This window comes from Cibotium barometz, chromosome 8, assembly GCF_041138505.1.
Source record: "Cibotium barometz isolate CiBa-2024 chromosome 8, ASM4113850v1, whole genome shotgun sequence".
Taxonomy (NCBI): domain Eukaryota; kingdom Viridiplantae; phylum Streptophyta; class Polypodiopsida; order Cyatheales; family Cibotiaceae; genus Cibotium; species Cibotium barometz.
In genome coordinates, this window is record NC_141053.1 from 14,865,310 (window position 1) to 14,887,940 (window position 22,631).

At 45.0% G+C, this 22,631-nt stretch overlaps 1 protein-coding gene across 3 annotated transcripts in view; it reads left to right on the plus strand.

Moving 5' to 3' along the window:
• The window catches only part of LOC147635948 (Pseudouridine synthase family protein), a 112,659-nt gene that overhangs the window by 17,000 nt on the left and 73,028 nt on the right, over window positions 1-22,631 (plus strand). For 2 of the 3 annotated variants that reach the window (XM_086801356.1, XM_086801357.1), the window contains exon 4: window positions 18,129-18,182. The exons of the other annotated variant lie outside the window; for it this stretch is intronic. In XM_086801356.1, coding sequence (XP_086657482.1) covers window positions 18,129-18,182 — 54 coding nt within the window. The remainder of the gene's footprint in view (window positions 1-18,128; window positions 18,183-22,631) is intronic. 3 annotated transcript variants of the gene reach the window in all.

Consider the following 22,631-nt stretch of genomic DNA (forward strand, 5'->3'; position numbering starts at 1 on the left):
GGCTGGAGCCGCATTGGGAGCATCTTCCCCAATCTCGTTGTTGCGTGCTCCTCTTGAGGCAATATTTTGACGTCTCCGAGAAGAGGCCATCTTGGGCGTCGCCTTGTAGAGCTCGCTGCCGCGATCAAAACGCTTCAGTCGGATCTCAATTCGGAGATCGTTTGCTCACCGTATGAGCAAAAGAGTATGGCGCATGAACCCTTTCTTAAGGAAAAAAATCCTTATTAAAGTCTACGCAAATGGGAGGGGGGATTGTTAGATGTCCTTAAGGCTAAAAACGTGGAGAGGGCTGTGAGGGGCTGCTGTAAGTCTCTTCACACGGGGGGGGGAGAAGAGTTAAGAACACTGCCTCTCCTAGCAAGAGGGATGGAGGAAAATTGGCCTATCTGAAAAGAGGCAAATGAGGGGGTGTGAGAGAGGCGGCTGCAAGGGGCGGCTGTACGACAGCAAGTACGTTGCGCAGGGACAGACGGCGGTATGGACGGCGATACAACAGGGCATACGCTACACAGAACTGCGTGCTGCCTGTTGGAGCACCCCGGGGGTTTATATAGGTGAGGGGAGAGGGTACGGGCGCTGCGCAAAGCAAGGATGAAAGGACGGTGTACTGTCAAAGGCTATGGATCAGTGGCGTGCATGCTTCTAGGAGAAAGGTACGGTGCCAGTTGTCAGGGAAAGGAGTGGTACGTATGTACCTTATCTGGTCTGGGGCAGCATGGGTGTCCACGTAGGGGTACGTGTGGACCATACAGTGGGCGGCCGTCCTTTGGTTCTTGGGCGGCCATCGTACGAGCACCCTAGTGAGTGTGTACGGCCCAAATTTTGGGGCAGGGTACCCAAATTTGGGACGTCCGTCTCGATTTGCGTGCCGGACCGTCTCGGGGGACGTGTTTTTTTTTTGGTTCGCCTGGTCGTTGGGGTTCAGACCGTTCGTCAATCGGACGCCCGGTCGTGCATTTATTAAGGTTTAAAGGTCGCCGTTTTTTTAACTAAAATGATTGAAATTTGCGTATAGGCTTGATCCGGTGTCCGTTTTGGATGCCGTAAAATCCTATATTAGGGTAAAATCGCGCGCAGATTTCAAATTTGGGCTCAGAATTTGAAGATTCTAAGTAGAAATGACTCAAATAATAAAATCATTGATTTTTATACCATAAAAACTCATAATTACATATACATTGAAGATGGGTATGTTACATCCTCCCCCCCTTAAAGAAATCGAGATGTCCTCATCTCGTCATGAATTCGGGATAATCCTTTAAGAGTGTAGCTTCATCTTCCCAAGTTGCATCCTCTTCAGGGTAATCCTTCCACTGTACTAGATGTTCTACGAGAGTTCTATTTCAGAGTTGCCTTTCCCTAGAATCTATGATGCTACTGGGCTGTAATTCAAGGACTCCTTGAGTAGGGATTACAACTTGTTCATCATTAAGAATATGATCGAGACTGGGTACATATGGTTTTAACAAACTTACATGAAATACATTATGGACTTTGATATGGGCTGGGAGTTGGAGTTTATAGGCACTTTTACCTAGACACTTATAACTGTATAGGGACCACAATACCTAGGGCTGAGCTTCTTATATTTCCCAAGTGATAGAGAACTTCGTTTGGGTTGCACTCGTAGAAGAACTCTGTCTCCTTCCTTGAAGATCCTTTCAGACCTCTTGTTGTCAGCATAATGCTTTTGTCGATCTTGGGCAGCTTTAATATCCTTTTGGATTGCCTTGATTTGTTCCTCCATTTCTTCGAGCATTTTCGTGGATGCCTCAACTCTTATGGTTGGATCAGAGAAATTTAGAGGAGACAAGCATTCTTGCCCATAGAGTGCTTTGAATGGTGACATTCCTATGCTTTGATGATAAGACGCATTGTAGGCAAATTCTACCAGAGGAAGGTATTGAATCCACCCTCTTGGTTCCCGTCCACAGTATGCTCTGAGAATGTCTTCAATTACTTGATTGACTCTCTCAGTCTGGCCATCGGTCTCTGGATGATAAGCTGTGCTAAAGCAAAGTTGAGTTCCCAGGGCTTGAAATAAGGACTGCTAGAACTTTGAAGTGAAGTCAGAATCTCGGTCACTTACTATCCTTTTTGGGAGGCCATGAAGTTTGAGGATTTCCTTGATGAATACTCGAGCAACATCAGAAGCTTTGAAGGTCTTCTTCACAGGTATAAGGTGAGCTACTTTGGTAAGTAAGTCCACTACTACTAGAATGGAGTCATATCCTCCTTGAACAGTGGGGAGACTTGTGACAAAATCCATACTAATACACTCCCACTTCATTTGGGGAATATCCAAGGGTTGAAGTTTTCCAGGTATCTTGACTCTTTCAGCTTTGATCCTTTGGCATGAGAGACATTGCTTCAAGTACCGAAGGACATCATTTTTCAATCCTGCCCAATGAAAGCTCCTTCTTACGGCATTTAATGTTTTTGCATAGCCTGGGTGTCCCCTGCAGCAGGACTATCATGAGCTTCATGGAGGATTAGTTTCTTTAAAGCAGGATCCTTAGGGATACATAGCCTGTGATTGAAGTAGAGGCTTCCTTCATGAGTGGAGTATCCCTTGATTTGATTCTTCTCTTTCTTTGAATTTCCCCCTTCTTCTACTAACTTCATCATTCTCTGATAATCTGGATCATGAGATGAGACTTCTTCCACCTTGACCAGTATGGGATTATTTGGCATTGAAATTGCACTCAAGAAAGATTTGCGGCTAAGTGCATTTGCTACCACATTATCTTTCCCAGGACGGAATTTGATGTCGAAGTCATATTCTTGTAGAATTTCAATCCATCTCCTTTGCCGCATGTTGAGGTTAGGCTGGGTGAAGATCCACTTTAGACTTTTGTGGTCAGTTACAAGTTGGAATTTGCCCCCCAAGAGATAATGTCTCTATAATTTGAGGCAATGAACAACTGCTAAGAGCTCCAAATCATGGGTGGCATAATTTGCTTCATATTGCTTCAGCTTGCAGGAAGTATAAGCAACTGGTCTTCCTTCTTGGCCTAAGACACCACCAAGTGCTAGACTACTAGCATCAGTTACCACTTCAAATTCCTTGGCGAAATCAGGAAGTTTCAGGACTGGGACAGAAGTAATAATGACCTTGAGCTGATCAAAACTGTTTTGTGGATTGGCAGCCACACTATTTTGCAATCCTTCTTAAGAAGATCCGTCAAAGGTGCAGCTACCAAGGCATAATCTTTGATAAAAATCCTATACCATCCCGTGATTCCCAAAAACCCACGAACTTCACGAACTGATTTAGGGGGTGGCCATTCTAGAATATCCTTGACCTTGGCGGGGTTTACTGAAATGCCATCCTTGGAGACGATGAATCCAAGATACTCAATTTGATGAGTAAAGAAGATACATTTGCTCTTCTTGGCATAGAGTTTGTGTCTGCACAACAATTGCAGAACTCTACGCACATGCTCCTCGTGCTCTTCTATTGATTTGGAGTAGATTAAGATGTCATCAAAGAAAACAAGCACAAATTCATCCAAGTAAGGACGGAAGATATCTTGCATCAGGCGGTTGAAGGTTGCAGGAGCATTGGTTAACCCGAATGACATTACAGTAAACTCATAGTGGCCATAACGGATATTGAAGGCTGTCTTGGGTATATCGGCTTCCTTGACTTTGATCTGATAGTAACCAGACCTCAGATCTATCTTTGAGAAGACTTTGGCCCCATGAAACCTGCCAAGAAGTTCGTCGATGCGAGGGATAGGATACTTATTCTTGACAGTGACTTGATTTAGCTCTCGATAATCTATGCAGAGGCGGAGAGTTCCATCCTCCTTTTTTTGGAAAAGAACAGGTGCTCCCCAAGGAGAGCTACTGGGGCGTACAAATCCTTGTTCAATGAGTTGGGAAAGTTGCTCCTTAAGTTCAATGGCTTCAGGAAGGGACATTTTATAGGGAGTTTTTGAGACGGGTTGAGCTCCAGGGATCACCTCGATTTCATGATCGACTTCTCGAGGAGGCGGTAACCCTGTAAGCTCGTCAGGAAAGATGTCAGAGAATTCTTGGAGCCAAGAGGGTTCTGTCTCCATACTAGGTTCAATGATTTTGTTGAGCTTGACTAAGAAAACTTGCTGGCCCTTATGTGTTCCCTTGAGAAGATGTTTTGCCTTGACTACCCTAGATTTAGGTTTTCCTGTGATCCCCTGAACAGATATTACTTGGCCATGCTCATTTTGAAAAGTGATACTCCCCTGGTTACAATGAATGCTTGCTTTGTTTGCAATTAACCAATCCATCCCAAGGATTCCATCATAAATTCCTAATGGCAAGACTCTAAAGTGACCATGAGTTTGCTCATTACCCAGCTCAAAATCAAGGTTTCCTATAGAGTGGCGAGATACTACTTCTTTCCCACTAGCTAACTCTACAATCATTCTTCTAGCTGTTTTTTGACCCAAGTTTAATTTTTGCAAACACCTAGGAGAAAGGAATTGAATGGGTACTGCCACAATCAATCAAAAGTTGAAATGGCTTACCGTGATGAGTGGCGGGGGTTTGGATTATACCAAATTGTTTATTCGGACCTTGTTGTTCTACTGTCGCATGGACGGTGGCGCGCTCTTCTTCAGCCGTTTCCAAGGTTGGTTCTTCACTTATAACACAGGCAGTCCTAGCAACTGCTCCTCCGCGGCCTCTGCCACGGCCACTGCCTCTTGCACCTTGGTGGATAGGGGTTCCACGGCCTTGATTTCCTCTGCTACCTTGGGGAAATGATGTTGCCATCTTGGGACAGTTGGCTCTAAAGTGTCCCGGCTCATTGCACTCAAAACATAGAGGGCCTTCTCTGGAAGAAGCAGCATACGAGCGGGGGACAAAAGAGTTGCCTTGTTGCCCTCTGTTGTAGTAGGGGAAATTCTGTTGGGGTTTCTTGTAGGGTTGATCTTTAAGATTTGCCTCAGGGTAAGATCTCTTTTGATTCTTCGGTTTGTTAGCCTTCATTTCTTTCACAAGGGGCTTTGCTTGTATGAGAGCATCCTGTAATGTGCTTGGTCTCATTGCTTCAAGGCGGGAATCTAAGGGTTCATTTAGCCCTTGGTAGAAACGAGCCACTTGCTAGGAAGTAGTCATAGCTGGGGCATACTTCCGAAGGGTAATAAATTTGGAATAGTAGTCCTCAAGAGTTAAGCTGCACTGCCTAAGACTAAAAAACTCATTCATCTTTATGGATTCATGGGATGGGAGAAGATATCTTTTCTTCACTGCCTGCTTGATGTCTTCCCATGTTTGAGAATGCTCAGTGACTTCCTTGTCACGGCACCACTGTTTCCACCAGAGCTTAGCATCTCCGATGAGGCAAAACCGTGCGAGCATAGACTGATTTGTTACTCCAGTACCGGCAGCAGAGAAATAATCGTCCATCGCCTCAATCCAGACTTCAGCATCCTTCTCAACCTTTGAACCTTCTCCTTTAAAAGAGGGAGGTTGCATTTGCTTGAGCAGGAGCTTCTTCTCCTGGGTATCAGTGTAAAGCGCATTGGGAAGTGGAGGGTGGTCATCCTGGCCATCATTGTTAAAACAATTTTAAGATTACAAGATTTATATTTGCACAACGCTTATTTTTGGAGAGTAAAACATTGAAATCATTTTATTTTCAAATATTTACAAGGACAAGTTTTATTACAAAGATCTGAGACTAATACACTTAGTCTTATTTACTATCAAGGGAAATTCCTAGGCTTGACTATGACACAAGGGTAGAGCGGTCCACATAGGTGAAATATGGGGGTTCCGCTGTAGTTTCTAAGACTCTAAAAACTGATGGTAAGGGTGGTAGACTCTGGATTGGGGTAGATCCCAACACAGCTACTCTATCAGGAGGTAAGATCTGCATCACTTTGTCATACACCCAGCGATCCTGAGGTATGCGAATCCCATCTATAGTCACGGAGGTGTCGGTCCTGGGGGTACTGACAAACCAAAATAAACGGATCATCTTCAACTTTTCGATCCAACGAATCCGCTTAAGGTCGGTGGTGAGATTCCCAATTCGATCTGCTCGGATGAAGAAATATCTCGGCCCACGACTCCAGAAATCTCTACCCCATCCTCTTTCAATACGAGAGAAATGAGGGAGGGACATCTTCTCTAGTATCTGCACCATGGTGTCGCGGAACTCCAAATTCGAGGAGTGGCTAGCAGTCTCGAAGATGCATTGGAAAACTAGAAACTTGGAGTAGGCATCTTCCTCTTCCTACAAGCATTCAAACATCAATTCAACTTATTTGTTTTAGTAGGATGTCTTTACTAATTAGCATTATGTTAGGTAAAACATTCATTGCAAAACAATCCTTAAATGCCAATTCCTAGGAGCTAAGATCGGCTCTGATACCAATTGTAAGGTTCCTCCCTTCTAAAATGGGGGAAACACTTAAGATAGTCCACTAAGTCTTAACTTGGAGAAAATTTACTATTCATCGACACCTTGACCATGTAGAGATTCAAGGATACGATTCATAGGTAAGACCTAGTTCTATCTCGTAGGGGGAGCGTGATCTTCTAAACATCAAATCACCCATAGGGCAATTGATCATAAACTGGGCAACTACTAGACTTGATTTCTAGAGGCAACGCTTTTTTCCTCATCTTAAGCAAGGCACAGCCCGCTGCTGGACTAGTCTTCTGGAATAGAGTTGCCCAAGAACCTATTTATCTAGTGTAGGGCTTTCTCTTAATCTGTTGGAAAGCTACCCGACTAATCGGGTCCACCCGTCCATAGGATAGTGCCGTCGGGGCATTCCATCCTCCCACTTTCCACCCTACTCACGCATCAATTTGTTTTCTAATTAATCCTACACCGATGATCTAGAATTTGGCCTTCCAGTCTCTATATGCTGGGCAAAACCCTACGGGACCATACACCTCATCGTCGGCCGCTGGCGAGAACTCAAGCCGGCCTGTCGCCCTCTTAGGCTCCATCGCTCGATCCTCCCGCCCCTCAGAGGGATGTCTGTGTACTAGGGTGGGCTTATTTACCGCACTAGCCTGGGCCCTTAGAACTAGGCAACATTGTAATCTCTCGCCTCAATCGGCGATCCTTATTCTCCCAATGGTATGAGGGATACCTTGGACTATTCCCGGGCTTTGCTAACGACGCCGCTCGGCTTCACAAGCACGGAACGGAGTTAGCATTGAAGCCCAAAAAAAAAAAAAAACTTGCACTCTTTAAAGATAACAATTTCAATGCAATTTATTGAATATAGCATTACACAATTCGTAAAGATAACAATTTCAACGCAATTTACTGAATGCAGCATCACATAATTCGTAACTTCATACAATTTTATGTCCTTATTTATAAAGGAAAAGATACACATTTATTAACACTAATTTTAAGGAAAAACTCTTCTTAAAAAAAAAAAACCAAGCTAACCTGGCCACCATTTCCTTGAGGAGCTTGAAAAGGAAGGGCTGGAGCCGCATTGGGAGCATCTTCCCCAATCTCGTTGTTGCGTGCTCCTCTTGAGGCAATATTTTGACGTCTCCGAGAAGAGGCCATCTTGGGCGTCGCCTTGTCGAGCTCGCTGCCGCGATCAAAAGGCTTCAGTCAGATCTCAATTCAGAGATCGTTTGCTCACCGTATGAGCAAAAGAGTATGGCGCACGAATCCTTTCTCAAGGGAAAAAACCCTTATTAAAGTCTACGCAAATGGGGGGGGGATTGTTAGATGTCCTTAAGGCTAAAAACGTGGAGAGGGCTGTGAGGGGCTGCTGTAAGTCTCTTCACACGGGGGGGGAGGGGGGTTGGGAGAAGAGTTAAGGACACTGCCTCTCCTAGCAAGAGGGATGGAGGAAAATTGGCCTATCTGAAAAGAGGCAAATGAGGGGGTGTGAGAGAGGCGGCTGCAAGGGGCGGCTGTACGACAACAAGTACGTTGCGCAGGGACAGACGGCGGTATGGACGGCGGTACAACAGGGCATACGCTACACAGAATTGCGTGCTGCCTGTTGGAGCACCCCGGGGGTTTATATAGGTGAGAGGAGAGGGTACGGGCGCTGCACAAAGCAAGGACGAAAGGACGGTGTACCGTCAAAGGCTATGGATCAGTGGCCTGCATGCTTCTAGGGGAAAGGTACGGTGCCAGTTGTCAGGGAAAGGAGTGGTACGCATGTACCTTATCTGGTCTGGGGCAGCATGGGTGTCCACGTAGGGGTACGTGTGGACCATACAGTGGGCGGCCGTCCTTTGGTTCTTGGGCGGCCATCGTACGGGCACCCTAGTAAGTGTGTATGGCCCAAATTTTGGGGCGGGATATGCAAATTTGGGACGCCCGTCTCGATTTGCGTGTTGGACCGCCCCGGGGGGTGATTTTTTTTTTTGGGTCCGGGAGGTTCTCCTGGTCGTTGGGGTTTAGACCGTTCGTCAATCGGACGCCCGGTCGTGCATTTATTAAGGTTTAAAGGTCGCCGTTTTTAAACTAAAATGACTGAAATTTGCGTATAGGCTTGATCTAGTGTCCGTTTTGGATACTGTAAAATCCTATATTAGGGTAAAATCGTGCGCAGATTCCAAATTTTGGCTCAGAATTTGAAGATTCTAAGTAGAAATGACTCAAATAATAAGATCATTGATTTTTATACCATAAAAACTCATAATTACATATACATTTCTTTATTAGTGAAGATGGGTATGTTACAAATTTCAAGTTGTATTAAGTTGTCGATTTCAAATTGTGGCTTTAAAGTTGTGCTATTACGCGTGGGGGTGTCCAACGGAGTCTATTCCCACTTGACGGGATCGGTTTCATTGGTATCAGAGCACGGTTGTTTCCCTCTTCCTAGTGGGGAAACAAACCTGTGTAGTGGACACCCCGCTTTTAGCACACTTAAACACAATGGACAGCCAAGGCAACCCTTTGGAAGTTGCCAAATTCGAGGGGTCCATCTAGTGCCTCTCGTGGTTCTGACGCTCTGCGAGGAAGGCACAAGCTCCTTGAAAGGGTAATTGATAGTGAATCAAAGGAACAACTGTCTCCAGGAAAGACAGTCATGCTTGAACAAGATCCTGATGCAATGAGGGCTGAAATGGAACATATGAGAAAACTTTTGTAGGCACAAGAGCAAGAGTTAAAATTTTTGCATGAAGAACCCCATGTGCAAAGTGCCATTGAAGCTAGGAAAGCTGATGCAATGGTAGATGTAACTTTCGAGTCCATGGCACGGGAAGTGGACAAGAAACCAAGGGAGTTGGCACTTGCCTATCTCTTCCGCAAAGGTGACATCAAAGAGGGGGACGACGGAGAGCTGAAATTCAAAAATCCACCTCGCTTGAAGCATGGGGATCCCGCATCTCAAAGGCTGAGGTCTTTTATGCAAAAGGAAGAGGTGACAGTCACCTCTCCACATGCATCTTCTCCCCAAGGCACAAAGCCTGACAGATATATGTATGCTAGTGCGCATGGAGAGCATAAAAGTCACACGCATGCAAGACATGTATCCCATGGTAAGGGTGACAGGTTTGCTTCTAGAAGAATTTCGCCTTTTGAGTTGTCTCATGGAGAGACATTGCCATATGCAGAAAAGTCACATGCATCTGAGTTTCAAGTTCGTGGAGCACATGCCACCGTGCCTCATGAAACTTCTATGACGGCCCATGGAGCCCATGCAGATAGGGCTGCCCCGTTGGATAAGGGGGAAAAAAAAAGAGAAGACCATGAGCCTCATGCCAGAAAGCTCAAGGAATTTAAAGCAGGTGACAAATCTGTTAAGTTTGATGTTTTTCATGGAGAACATGATGCTTCTAAAGTGTTAGCATTTGTGGACAGTTCGACATTGCTTTTAGCGATGAGGACTTCACTGAAAAGTCAAAGGTACGCCATGCTAGCATGTTTTTGAAAGGGACCGCTGCTCATTGGTGGATCACTGAAAAGATCACCAAGGATCCTATTTGCACCTGGAAGGAATTTAAGGATAGATTCTATGCTCAGTTTTTGCCACCAAATGCGGAGCAAACTCTCACTCAAAAGTGGGACAGGCTGGAGCAAAGAGATAATGAAAGGGTGCAACAGTATGTTAACAAGTTCTGGAAAGTATTGCTGGAAGTAACTCCCTTTATGCAAATCACTGAGGATGAAAGAAAGAGGAAGTTTCGCTCTGGACTACAACCAGCATATCGTTTGGGCATTGAATTGCACCCGAAACATACTTTGCAACAGCCCACAGCTTCTGCTCTTGCTACGGAGCAATTGGTGCTCAAGATTAAACAGGATCAAGGAGGTTCAAAGGGGAAAGACGAGGCTGTCCCAAATCTGCAAAAGGGTGGACAGCCACCTAAAAAGAACTTCCGGGAAACTCACAAGGGTGGTAAAGCTGAAAATACCACATCTAAAGATCAAGGCCCAAGGAAGAACAAATTCGGCTTAACCCCGGAGCAAAGAGAGCAATATGTCAAGGATGGAAAATGCTTTTCTTGTGGTAGCAAAGACCACATGTTTCGACAATGTCCAGACCACAAACCTAAGCACGAGGACAAGCAGACCAAGGCTAATGTACATGCAGTTCCTGATGCGCAAGGAAATACAAGTCATGATGCAAAAGAGCGAATGGTATGCAAGGCTTGGGGACAAATCAAGGATCAGCCCGCCTTATTTATGTTTGATGACTGTGCAACCGATAACTTCATCTCTATGCAAACGGCAGCTGCATTGGGTATTTAGGTTGAGAACATGGGACCTCAGATTGAAGCTGAAGCTGCTTTTATTGGTAAAGAGGTGCAGGTTACCCCATTGATAGGGAAGTTACGCATCCATATCCAGGGCTACCTTGATAATGAACATTTCCTAGTCGCTCCACTAAATGGATGTGATGTATTGTTAGGCAAGCCGTGGCACCATAGGCTTGAGCCCCGCAAAGACTACAAGTCCAATATGATTTCTTTTATGCATAAAGGCCGCATGCATTTTATTGATGCTGGCAAAGAAGGGGATTCCATCCCACTTGTATCACACATCCAAATTAATAAAGCAATGAAAAAGAGTCTTTCTGCGTACTTGGTTTTTGTTCGTGATAGCCTTGTGCCAAATCATCAAAATGTGGATGCTATGTCTAATGATAGGTTGAATTTTCTTCATGCATTTAACGACTGTTTTGCTGATACTTTGCCAGGAGAATTACCTCCCCAAAGGTCCGAAGATCACCGCATAGATCTTGTGCCAGGTAGTTCTCCTCCTAATAAACCCGCATATCGAGTGAGTGCCGCACAACAAGAAGAGATCATGAAGCAGGTAAACGAGCTTTTAGAGAAAGGTTTGGTTCAGCCCAGTTCCTCACCTTACTGCTCTCCTGTGCTTCTTGTTCAAAAGGACAGATCATTCCGTATGTGTGTGGACTATAGAGCTTTGAACAAGCTTACCATCAAGAACAGATTCCCAATTCCGCGAATTGATGATATTTTGGATAAGCTTGATGGCTCAACTTGTTTTAGCAGACTTGACCTGAAGAGTGGTTATCACCAGATACGAGTGGTCCCACAAGATTTCCATAAAACTGCATTCAGGACAGCCTTCGGATTATATGAATTTTTGGTAATGCCTTTTGGTCTCACCAATGCTGCTGCTACGTTTAATCGTATGATGGATAGGATATTCCGATCCCATCGCAAGTTCACAGGAGTATTCTTTGATGATATCTTAGTTTTCTCCAAGAATGAGCAAGAACACAAAACTCATTTGGTCACAGTGTTCGAAGAGTTGCGGAAGCATAAGCTTTTCATCAATGCCAAGAAAAGTGAGTTTTTCCTTTCAGAGATTCATTATTTGGGACCATTGTATCCAAGGATGGAGTTACAATGGATCCTGCAAAGATAGAGACCATTCGGAATTGGCCCGAATTGCAAAACGTACATCAAGTACGTAGTTTTCTGGGATTATGTTCGTAGTACAGGCGTTTCATAAGGCATTTTGCTATGATTGCCACTCCTCTACATGATCTCACAAAGAAGGAAATCACTTTCAAATGGACTTCAAAGGAACAGGATGCTTTCTTGCAGCTCAAGCATGCTATTATATGTGGTCCAGTATTGATTGTTCCTGACTTGCACAAGTCATTCATAGTTGAATGTGATGCTTGTGGTGATTGCATAGGAGCTGTCCTAAATCAAGAAGGGGATGTAGTTGCATACGAAAGCCGTCGTTTGCATGATGCCGAGCTTCATATGGATATCTATGAGAAAGAGCTCTTGGCTGTAATTCATGCCTTAAAGATATGGAAACATTATCTTCTTGGGACTGAATTTGTAGTCAAGACAGATCATCAAAGCTTGAGATACTTTTTATCTCAAACAAAGCTTTCAGAGAAGCAGATGAGAATGGCAAACTTTCTTTCCATGTTTCATTTTCAGATTGTGCATACTCCAGGAAAGAAAATTGTGGTGGCCGATGCACTATCCTGGAGGCCCTATGTAGCTGCAGTCTCAGTGGCCTCTCATGGGGACTTATCTGCTATGAGAGATTTGTATCATTTGGATGCTGATTTTTGCCATATATGGACTGATTTGATGGCTGGTCATTCACATGTCTCTTATGTTATCAACGAGGGTTATCTTATGAAGGATAATTGCCTATGTGTGGTGAAGGATTTGCGTCCAAAGGTTATGGACGAATGTCACGCTCCACCTTATGCTGGTCATAGAGGTATTATGCCTACTACACTCATGATTCAGAGATATTTCTTTTGGCCAAGCATGCGTAAAGACATTGAGGCTTATGTACGTGCATGTATTACTTGCCAAAAGGTGAAATTTGATAGGCAAAAACCTCCAGGTTTGCTTCAGCCATTGCCTATTCCCTCGCAACCTTGGGAAAGTATTACTATGGATTTTATTATAGACTTGCCTAGATCCCAGCATGGGAATGATGCCGTTTGGGCCAGTCTAGAGACACGAGTCTGCAGATGTGAACCTAGAGACGTGGGCCTAGAGATGCGAGTCTGGGAGCGTGAGTTTGCAGATGTGAGCCTAGAGACTTAAGTCTAGAGGTAGGTAAACCTAATATTGTACTAGCCAATTAAAATTGCCTTGAAGACTTATAAAGGAGATACTTACTCATGTCTTATAAAGATTTTCTTGTCATACAATCTGTACGAGCAATAAATTCCAAGGAAAATTCTTGTCCTTTGCAGTTATTGGAGCATTAAGTACAATTATTACCCAATAATTGCTCACCAACCTTGTCATAGGCTTGGAGTCCCATGCACTACTTGGAATTTGTGCCCAAGTAGACCTATTTCATAAAAATAAAAAACCGTGAGGTTATTTGCTAGACTTGAGCCGTTAAGGTATGAGTCCACAAGACGTGATCCTGCCAGGCGTGACATGAGTCTAGCTCAACAGATCTGTGTGAGCCTATTTCGTACATAAAAGGAGTGAGTCCATTCAACGTGAGCATAGAGATGCAAGTCTGGGAGCGTGAGTTTGCAGATGTGAGCCTAGAGACTTGTGTCTAGAGGTAGGTAAACCTAATATTGTACTAGCCAATTAAAATTGCCTTGAAGACTTGTAAAGGAAATACTTGGAAAGATTTTCTTGTCATACACAATTTGTATGAGTAACAAATTCCAAGGAAAATTCTTGTCCTTTGCAGTTATTGGAGCATTACGTACAATTATTACCCAATAATTTCTCACCAACCTTGTCATAGGTTTGGAGTCCCATGCACTACTTGGAATCTGTGCCCAAGTAGACCTATTTCATAAAAATAAAACACCATGAGCTTATTTGCTAGATGTGAGCTGTTAAGGTGTGAGTCCACAAGACGTGATCCTACTAGGCGTGACATGAGTCTAGCTCAGCAAATTTGCGTGAGCCTATTTCATACATAAAAGGAGTGAGTCCATTCAACGTGAGCATAGAGATGCGAGTCTGGGAGCGTGAAGTTGCAAATGTGAGCCTAGAGACTTGAGTCTAGAGGTAGGTAAACCTGATATTGTACTAGCCAATTAAAATTGCCTTGAAGACTTGTAAAGGAGATACTTGGAGTCTGGGAGCGTGAAGTTGCAGATGTGAGCCTAGAGACTTGAGTCTAGAGGTAGGTAAACCTGATATTGTACTAGCCAATTAAAATTGCCTTGAAGACTTGTAAAGGAGATACTTGGAAAGATTTTCTTGTCATAAAAATTCGTACGAGCAGCAAATTCCAAGGAGAATTCTTGTCCTTTGTAGTTATTGGAGCTTTACGTACAATTATTACCCAATAGTTGCTCACCAACCTTGTCATAGGCTTGGAGTCCCATGCCCTACTTGGAATCTGTGCCCAAGTAGACCTATTTCATAAAAATAAACCACCATGAGCTTATTTGCTAGATGTGAGCCGTGAGCTGTGAGCCGTTAAGGTGTGAGCCTATTTCATATGTGACGCCACAAGACGTGATCCTACTAGGCGTTACATGACTCCAACGTAGAAGATCTGCGTGAGCCTATTTCATACATAAAAGGAGTGAGTCCATTCAACATGAGCCTACATGTGTGAGCCTAGAGACGCGAGTCTAGCAAAAAAGAAAAAAGTTTAAAAAAATCAAAAAAAGAAAACTATTTTTTTTAAACTCAGTCAAAAGAGACTATTTTTTTAAAAAAAAGAAAACTATTTTTTTTAAACTCAGTCAAAAGAGACTTGTTCATTTTCAAATTTGCTTTAGAAAGCACTAGAAACCGTTTCACCAAAGAGATACCCTTTGATGCAAGCTCATTTTGGACTAATTGTTGGAAACGACAATGCACTTGATTGTAGTGCATCAAACGATGCCTTCTCGAACCCACCCAACCTTTGGTCCCAACGACCAACACGCAACAGAGTGCTTCCCTGTTAAGAAGGCAAGATTACTTCGGATCTACTTCCAAGCGAGGAGCGTTGGGACAAAATGAGCCATTTAAATGCAGACGTGAGCAGAGGAACATTGTAACTCTTGGAAATGGGAGCTGCCGTGGTCCTCCGATCACCAGATTCACCAATTGGCTCAGTAAAGAGCACCATTAACTTTGTGAAAACGGCATTAATCCGCCCTATCCTTGGGGGAAGCTCCAGTGAAGGAGTGGGAGTAGGACAGGATTCTCACCTAGTGGAGCTAGACGGAGCCGTATTGCACAAATCTATATCATCAAGCAAGTGGAGAGTGAGACAATGTGGGACTACATTGCTAGAACCAAGTATCTCCATATGAGATGGTGTTCCCGTGAAAGGCTGGATGACCTATCGCTCATTGATCGGTCTTAAGAGCAAGAGGCTTCATGACCATCTCTACAGGTAGACACTACATCTTTGATGAGTGTTGCCTCAAGGCAATAGACCCAGTAGACAATCTTCAAGATAAAGATGTAGAAGTTGTCCACGTGAACCAAGAGATAGGGGACACATCATCCAAAGCCTCTGCTGCAGCTAAAGGAGCCCAACTAGCACCAGGACATGCACTTGTAGCAGCCTGTTAATGTGTTGGCTTGAGGCAGGACATGCCTCTAGCCCAATCACCACATAAGCCTTTGGCAACAAGTATGCCTCATCATGTATGACCACAGTGGATAGTTGGTGCCATCCAGCTTATCCTTAACACCAAGCATCATTGCTAGCCATCACTGCTAACAGATGCAATATCTGACTCTCACTAAATGCAACTGTCCCAACACTCTTGCAAGTGTAATGCCATTGAATGCAACTTGTATGGCTGCAAGTAGCCCACTCATAGACCTGCAGATAATCTCTCTGACCCAAACACAAAGGAGCATTGTCTGCAAGTAATACTCGCAAGTGTATTGAAATGCAGAGTACTGTAGAGATAGAGAGTGTATAGAACCTCTTGATGAAGTTGCTTGCTGCAGGTCATTGCCAAGGTCGGAGTAGATTGGAGGCGGTTGCTGTAGGTCGACGCTGAGGTCAGGGTAGATTGAAGGCAGCAGAGGAATGAAGACGATGGAAACCCCCCCAAAAAATTCTATGGTCAGAGCTGAGCGAAAATGAGGGGTCCCTAGGTATGGCTGCACAGGGTTGAGCTCGCCCACTACTGCCTGTGCGTCACTCAAGTTCATTCCCCGCAAGAGGGCCAAGCTGAGCGGTTGTGGTGGTGCCACCAGCTGGGCTAGGGCGGCAGCGGTTCCATGCACACTAGTGCTGTTGGTAGTAGGCTGAGCTGAGAGCACGAAGTGGGAGCAAAGCTCGGCACCGATAGGAGAGAAGTATGAGTCGACGGTGCACAGTATGTGGCACAGCACGAAGGTGACATTGCGCAGTATGTGGGCAGCGGCGTGCTTTGATAGCTGATGGCAGGAAGAACCTGCTATGATACCATGTTGGGGCTAGGGTTTGGAGCAGCAACCACACACACACATAGAGACACAGTGAACTTAGTCTTGAGCAGGGGAGAGAGGGAGGCACACAACTTGATGTAGATTATGTGATAATGAAATGAGTGCCAAGTACAAAAGATAAGGACACCCAATAAGTGGATAAGAGGGTGTTCACATGAATGGGGAAAAAACCTCCTAAAGAGGAAAGAGTGCCCTGGCTGGTCCTAAGAGTGTTCACGCACATCACTATTATATATATGGCTACAAACCATGTGAATGAGATCTCTTAGGAACATACATAGACAGTACCACGTATCAGCCGCAAAGCTCGATGAAAGAAGAAGAACCATTGATGAAAGAGGCTTGAAGATATTTAGACACATGCACACCTCCAATAGGTTTGTCACGCACCTGAGCGGCTGAAGTCCACTCTTTGATGGATACCAAAGAACAAGACCACGGTATCTCCAGACATTCCGACATGGTACGACGATCCAACATCATCATTTGGTACACAAGACCCTCCAGAATCTGATGCTCGATTCTATAGGAAAAACCGTGCATTGTTGGAGCAGCATCCACTGACATTGCGGACCCTGTCGTCAAGCTAAGGAGGGGGGGATGTCACGTGCATCACCGCACTTGGATGCCACGTGGACACACTTGACCAACAAGTTTAAGGCCTTGAGGCCGGACACTGCATATTCATTGTGAGCCCTTGTCCATGGGGCGGTGTTATACCAGCAAGGGGTAGTCAGTGTTGTGCATGTCCTGCACATATTGGTGTGATGCACACACTTGTATCCTTATGTATGGTGTAAATATGTCACGTTGTCCCACAGGCTTGCCCATTAGTAAGTCTTGGTCAAATGTGTCACCCCGGTGTGTGAATACTTGGACAGGTACTAGCAGCACCAGGACTGGGGGCATATGAAGTTAATGGGTTTGGGACAGGTTGCCCACACTTGAGGGCCGTGGGTAAAGGGTGCCCATAGTTGAGGTCAAGTACCAAATGTCAAGGGTGACTGGTACAAAGCATTTTTTGTGCACTTTTTGTCCATGATCAACCCTAATAGGGCTGGTTGGCCTGTTATCTCCAGTCGGCGATATGTCCACTTCATGTTGTACCAGCCGTGTCACCTGTGTTTGCACTCTACAGGTTGAATACCACTGTTGGATGCAGTTCTCAGCCACAGGCCATCTACAGTCCCAAATCTGTGTTTTCAGCAAACATAGGCTTTCTCAGCCTGTGAAGAAAAACACACTCCAGGTTCTGTCCAGCAGGTGTTGTACAAAGTGACCAGCAATCAGCCTTCACCTACAGCATCTGTATGTATCTATGGTTAGAACAATCAGGGAATTACACCTTCTCGATTAAGGCCCTTCTGAGGGTTATTACTTATACAGCTGATGGGAAGCCTCTGTCAAAGATGATTGCATCAGGACGAAGTGTTTCCGTTTCCAAGCGTTGTGCAGGTGTGCAGCAGGTGGGAATAGGGTCGGGAGAAAGATTAAGGTTCAGCCTTAGTAGCTGTAAATAATAATAATATTTACGCGGTGATCAGCCTGACCAGACCAGCATAACGTAGGCTTATTTCCAGTTACAAAGATAGGCCTTACATATGTCAGCCTTGTGACAAAGTTCATGACTCAACTCTGTCTAAATATATAGTTTTCTTATTTAGACATGTGACTCAATGATGCTGAGGTTTTTTAGGCCACAGTAAATCCTGCTGAACAATCTAACCAGTTGTGGTGGTGATCTAAGCTTCACCCAACCCTTCCTTTCTTTTGATGAAGCATGACAAGCATTTTCCATTTTGCAGTTGCCACCCCATGAACCTGAAGTCGTGAAGCGTGCTGTGAACCATTTCTTGCAGGTACTTGTAAACCTTATGTGTTTAGGCTTGAAACACCCATTGCCATGTTGTGTCTATTTCAAATTCCTGTGTACTGAAATGGTAGGTGATTTTCTTGGATCCATTTGAAGTCTTATTTTCTGAAAGATTTATGTTCATCTTCATTTTTGGGAATAGCAGCATTTTCAGCTAACTTGGGCTTCTTCCATTTGAGCATTGGATCTCATTGAATCCCTAGAGACTTCTTTGGGCTTGGGTTCTCACAAGATTAGACTAGATTGCTAGTTTGTGCGATCTACTATTGTTCATCTTTTTCTGTTAGCACGTTCATAGCACCAGCATGTCTACATTTGGTATTAGAGCCTAGGGTTCCTGCAAAATTTTTCTTTTCTAGCATCCTATGTATGTTGTCTGCCTAATTAGGGCTCAGCTTCTTGTAGAATCATGAGAGCATAGTTAAGGTTTGAGAAAGTTTCCCTTTGCTTCATTTCCAATTTGCAGCATTCTTCAACCATGCTTACAGATGAGCAGAAGTCCCATTGTGTTACGCACGGCCCAGACGTTCTTTGCACAGTTTTGATCCTTCCTCCGACCCTCTTGCTGGAGTATCCGGATTCCCCGGTTCCCGCGGTCACAATCTGTTTTTGAGGCCTCAGGTTGGAGTATCTTCCGCTTCTCCCCGTCATAGGGAGAATGATAGTGTAAGTGTTGCAATCCCCGGTGACAACCACCTTGATGTGGGTGCGGGTGGCTGGAATTCCTTCACTCTGCATCAGCATTTCCTCTTTGGAGATAGTACCACATGTCATCTCTCTCTGATGCCTCTGGGGAGACCCCATTCTTCAACAGGTGGAGTACAAACCTTCCTGGCCAGTGCTTCATTTGCCATCAGATGGGTCACCTTTCTAGAGCTTGCCATCGTTGCTAGGCTAGGGAGCTCCACACGCTCATCCAGTGCGCCCCCCCCCCCTTCCTCGGGCCCACCCCGCGTGTGGCAGAGTGGTGAGAGCAGGCTTAGCGCCACCTCCTCCCTCTGGTGAGACAGAGCCCCATCACCCTACCCTTGACGATGAAGATGGAGGTAGGTGATACACGACTGGGCGGAGGCAGCACAAACGCCCATCCAGAGTAGCACGCCGCTTCGAGGCGAGTTAGCCTATAGGGGCAAGGCAGAATGAAACCGGCCTCTGGTAGAAACCAAAGTGCGGTAGATTAGCAGTCACCCAAACACAGGTGAGTTAGCTTGTAGGGGCTAGGCAGAATGAAACCGGCCTCTGGTAGAAACCAAAGTGGGGTAGACTAGCAGTCACCCAAAAACAGTTGTAATCCAACAAATAAGACAGATAAAAGGGAGCTATAGTGCTCCTACACAAAAAGAACAACGACACGTGCTGGTCCCAAAGCCTGGCGCCCCTTTCGATATTTCTTTATTCACATTCAATGGAAGAGTTTAATTGAATACATCATGGCCATTCATGGCTTATACATATGCATGTCCAAATTGCCAATCCTCTGGACCTCTTAGCATAGAGGTTTCACACAGCCCTGTGCCCCAAAACACTACACTGTTATTCACCTCTAATCAGCCAAGATAGTACATCCATGAGGCCTTGAATATGCTTCTAACTAGCCCATGCACATAGCCTGAAACACAGCCATACTTCAGCCCGTAAACTCTTCCAAATCAGTTCAAAAACTTGCCCTGTTTCCACCCTCCGAACTGCCAAACCCTTCCTCATGTACTCTATGGCACCATGGCATACCCAACAAAACATCACACCCATCAAGTGGCATGATATAGAATTCCTCAGTGACATATGTGGTTATGATACATCAGGTACTTTACTATATTGATGGTGTACCACTAGTTGTGGCTCCTGTGGGATGACCATACGAGTAGTGGGCAAAGCATCATTAGGAATATTTGTGGAAAGTACATAGTGCATGTATTGTTTGGATGCATTGAATGTTTTCATATGCTCATGATGTAGCATCAATCGTGGCTCCTTCGGGATAGCCATGGGCGTAAGGCTTGCGAGCAGCCCTTAGATTGTTATTTTAGAGTGGGTAAAGCATCTTGAGGAGCATATTGTGAAACCGATCCCGTCAAGTGGGAAAGACTCCGTTGGACACCCACACGCTTAATAGCACAACTTTAAAACCACAAATTTGAAATGGACAACTTTAAAACAACTTGAATTTAAATGAAATGAAATGGAAAGATGGACACCAGCACTGGGGCCGGAACGGGCCGACCCCCCCCTCAATATATGATATATTTATTGGGAGTATTTAATGAATACAATGCTCCATGGGTTCCAAGAACCAGATAATGTCCATGTACATATGAAAACAGTACCAAACAAATAGGCTCGAATTTCGATGTAGAAAACTCGAAGCAGAACGACCACTAGTGTGGTCCAATCTCTACGGTCCTGTGCTTTCACTGGACTCCGCGGAGAGCGCCTCACTGGTGTTCCGAGACCACGCACAAACAGGCGCTCTCGTACTAACGCCTGGCTCTCCCGATCTCAGCACCTTTGGACCGAGGTTCGCCAACACAGCTTGGACAACCCGGCACCGAACGGGTGTGGCCGTAGAAGGATGAATCCCTTCTCAGATTTAAACATAAAATGCTTTACTCAAATCTGAAAATCACTTACTTGTAGTTGGTTGATAGAAGACCAAAACTTGTGGTATGATGAAGTCACCCTTGTTGAAGAAACAATTGCCTTGTGGTGAACCACCAAGACAGGTACCACTGAAGAAGGCCACAGCGGCCTGCTGTGAGAGAAGGAATACCCTCCGCCTGGCTGCAGCGTGGAGGAAAGATGGTGAGCAGCCGCCTGTAGTTTGTGGGCAACCTTGCTGAAGAAACAGGCGCAAGTAGTGAACTGTAGATGGTGGGCAGCCGCCTGTAGATGAAGGCCCATGACTGTGTGCAGGAGTGAAAGGCAGCGCAGCCTGTATATATGCAACCACCTGCTGAAGGGACAACAGTCGCCTGAGAGATGGTGTAGATGCCCTCCATTTAGTGGAGCAACTAAGAAATGCTCATTATCAAGGTAGCCCTGAATATGGATACGCAACTTCCCAATCAAAGGGGTAACCTACACCTCTTTGCCAATAAATGCAGCTTCAGCTTCAATCTGAGGTCCCATATTTTCAACCTCAATACCCAATGCAGCTGCCATTTGCATAGAGATGAAATTGTCAGTTGCACAGTCATCAAACATAAAGAGTGCGGGCTGATCCTTGATTTGCCCCCAAGCCTTGCAAACCATACGCTCTTTTGCATCATGACCTGTATTTCCTTGCACATCAGGAACTGCATGAACATTTGCTTTGGAGTGCTTGTCCTCGTGCTTTGGTTTGCGATCTGGGCATTGCCGAAACATGTGGTCTTTGCTACCACAAGAAAAGCATTTTCCATCCTTAGCATATTGCTCTCTTTGCTCCGGAGTTAATCCAAATTTGTTCTTTCTTGGGCCCTGTTCTTTAGATGTGTTATTTTCAGCTTTACCACCCTTGTAAGGCTCCCGGAAGTTCTTTTTAGGTGGCTGTCCACCCTTTTGCTGATTTGGGACAGCCTTGTCCTTCCCCTTGGAACCTCCTTGATCCTGCTTGATCTTGAGCACCAATTGCTCTGTAGCAAGGGCAGAAGCTGTGAGTTGTTGCAACGTATGTTTCGGGTGCAATTCAATTCCCGATCGATATGCAGGTTGCAATCCAGAACGAAACTTCCTCTTTCTTTCATCCTCTATGATTTGCATGAAGGGAGTCACCTCCAGCAACACTTTCCAAAATTTGTTAACATACTGTTGCACACTCTCATTATCTTTTTGTTCCAGCCTGTCCCACTTTTGAGTGAGAGCTTGCTCCGCATTGGGTGGCAAGAACTGAGCATAAAATCTATCTTTGAATTCCTTCCAAGTAGAGATGGGATCCTTGGTGATCTTTTCAGTGATCCACCAATGGGCAGCAGTCCCTTTCAGAAACATGCTAGCATGACGCACCTTTGACTTTTCTGTAAAGTCCTCATCGCTAAAAGCAATGTCGAACTGTGCCACAAATGCTAACACCTTAGAAGCATCATGTTCACCATGAAAGACATCAAATTTGACAGATTTATCACCTGCTTTGAATTCCTTGAGCTTTCTGGCATGAGGCTCATGGTCTTCTCTTTTTCGTTTCCCCTTATCCAACGGGGCAGCCCTATCTGCATGGGCTCCATGGGCCGTCATAGAAGCTTCATGGGGCACGGTGGCATGTGCTCCACGAACTCGAAACTCAGATGCATGTGACTTACCTGCATATGGCATTGTCTCTCCATGAGGTAGGAGCAGACATAATTTTGGGTATCCAGTGGTTTCACAAGTTTCTTCCTGATGTCAAGTGGGACAAGCACACGTTCCAGATTGATCGGAATGTGTCAAACACCTCGGTGACCATTAAGTGTGAGCCAGGTAT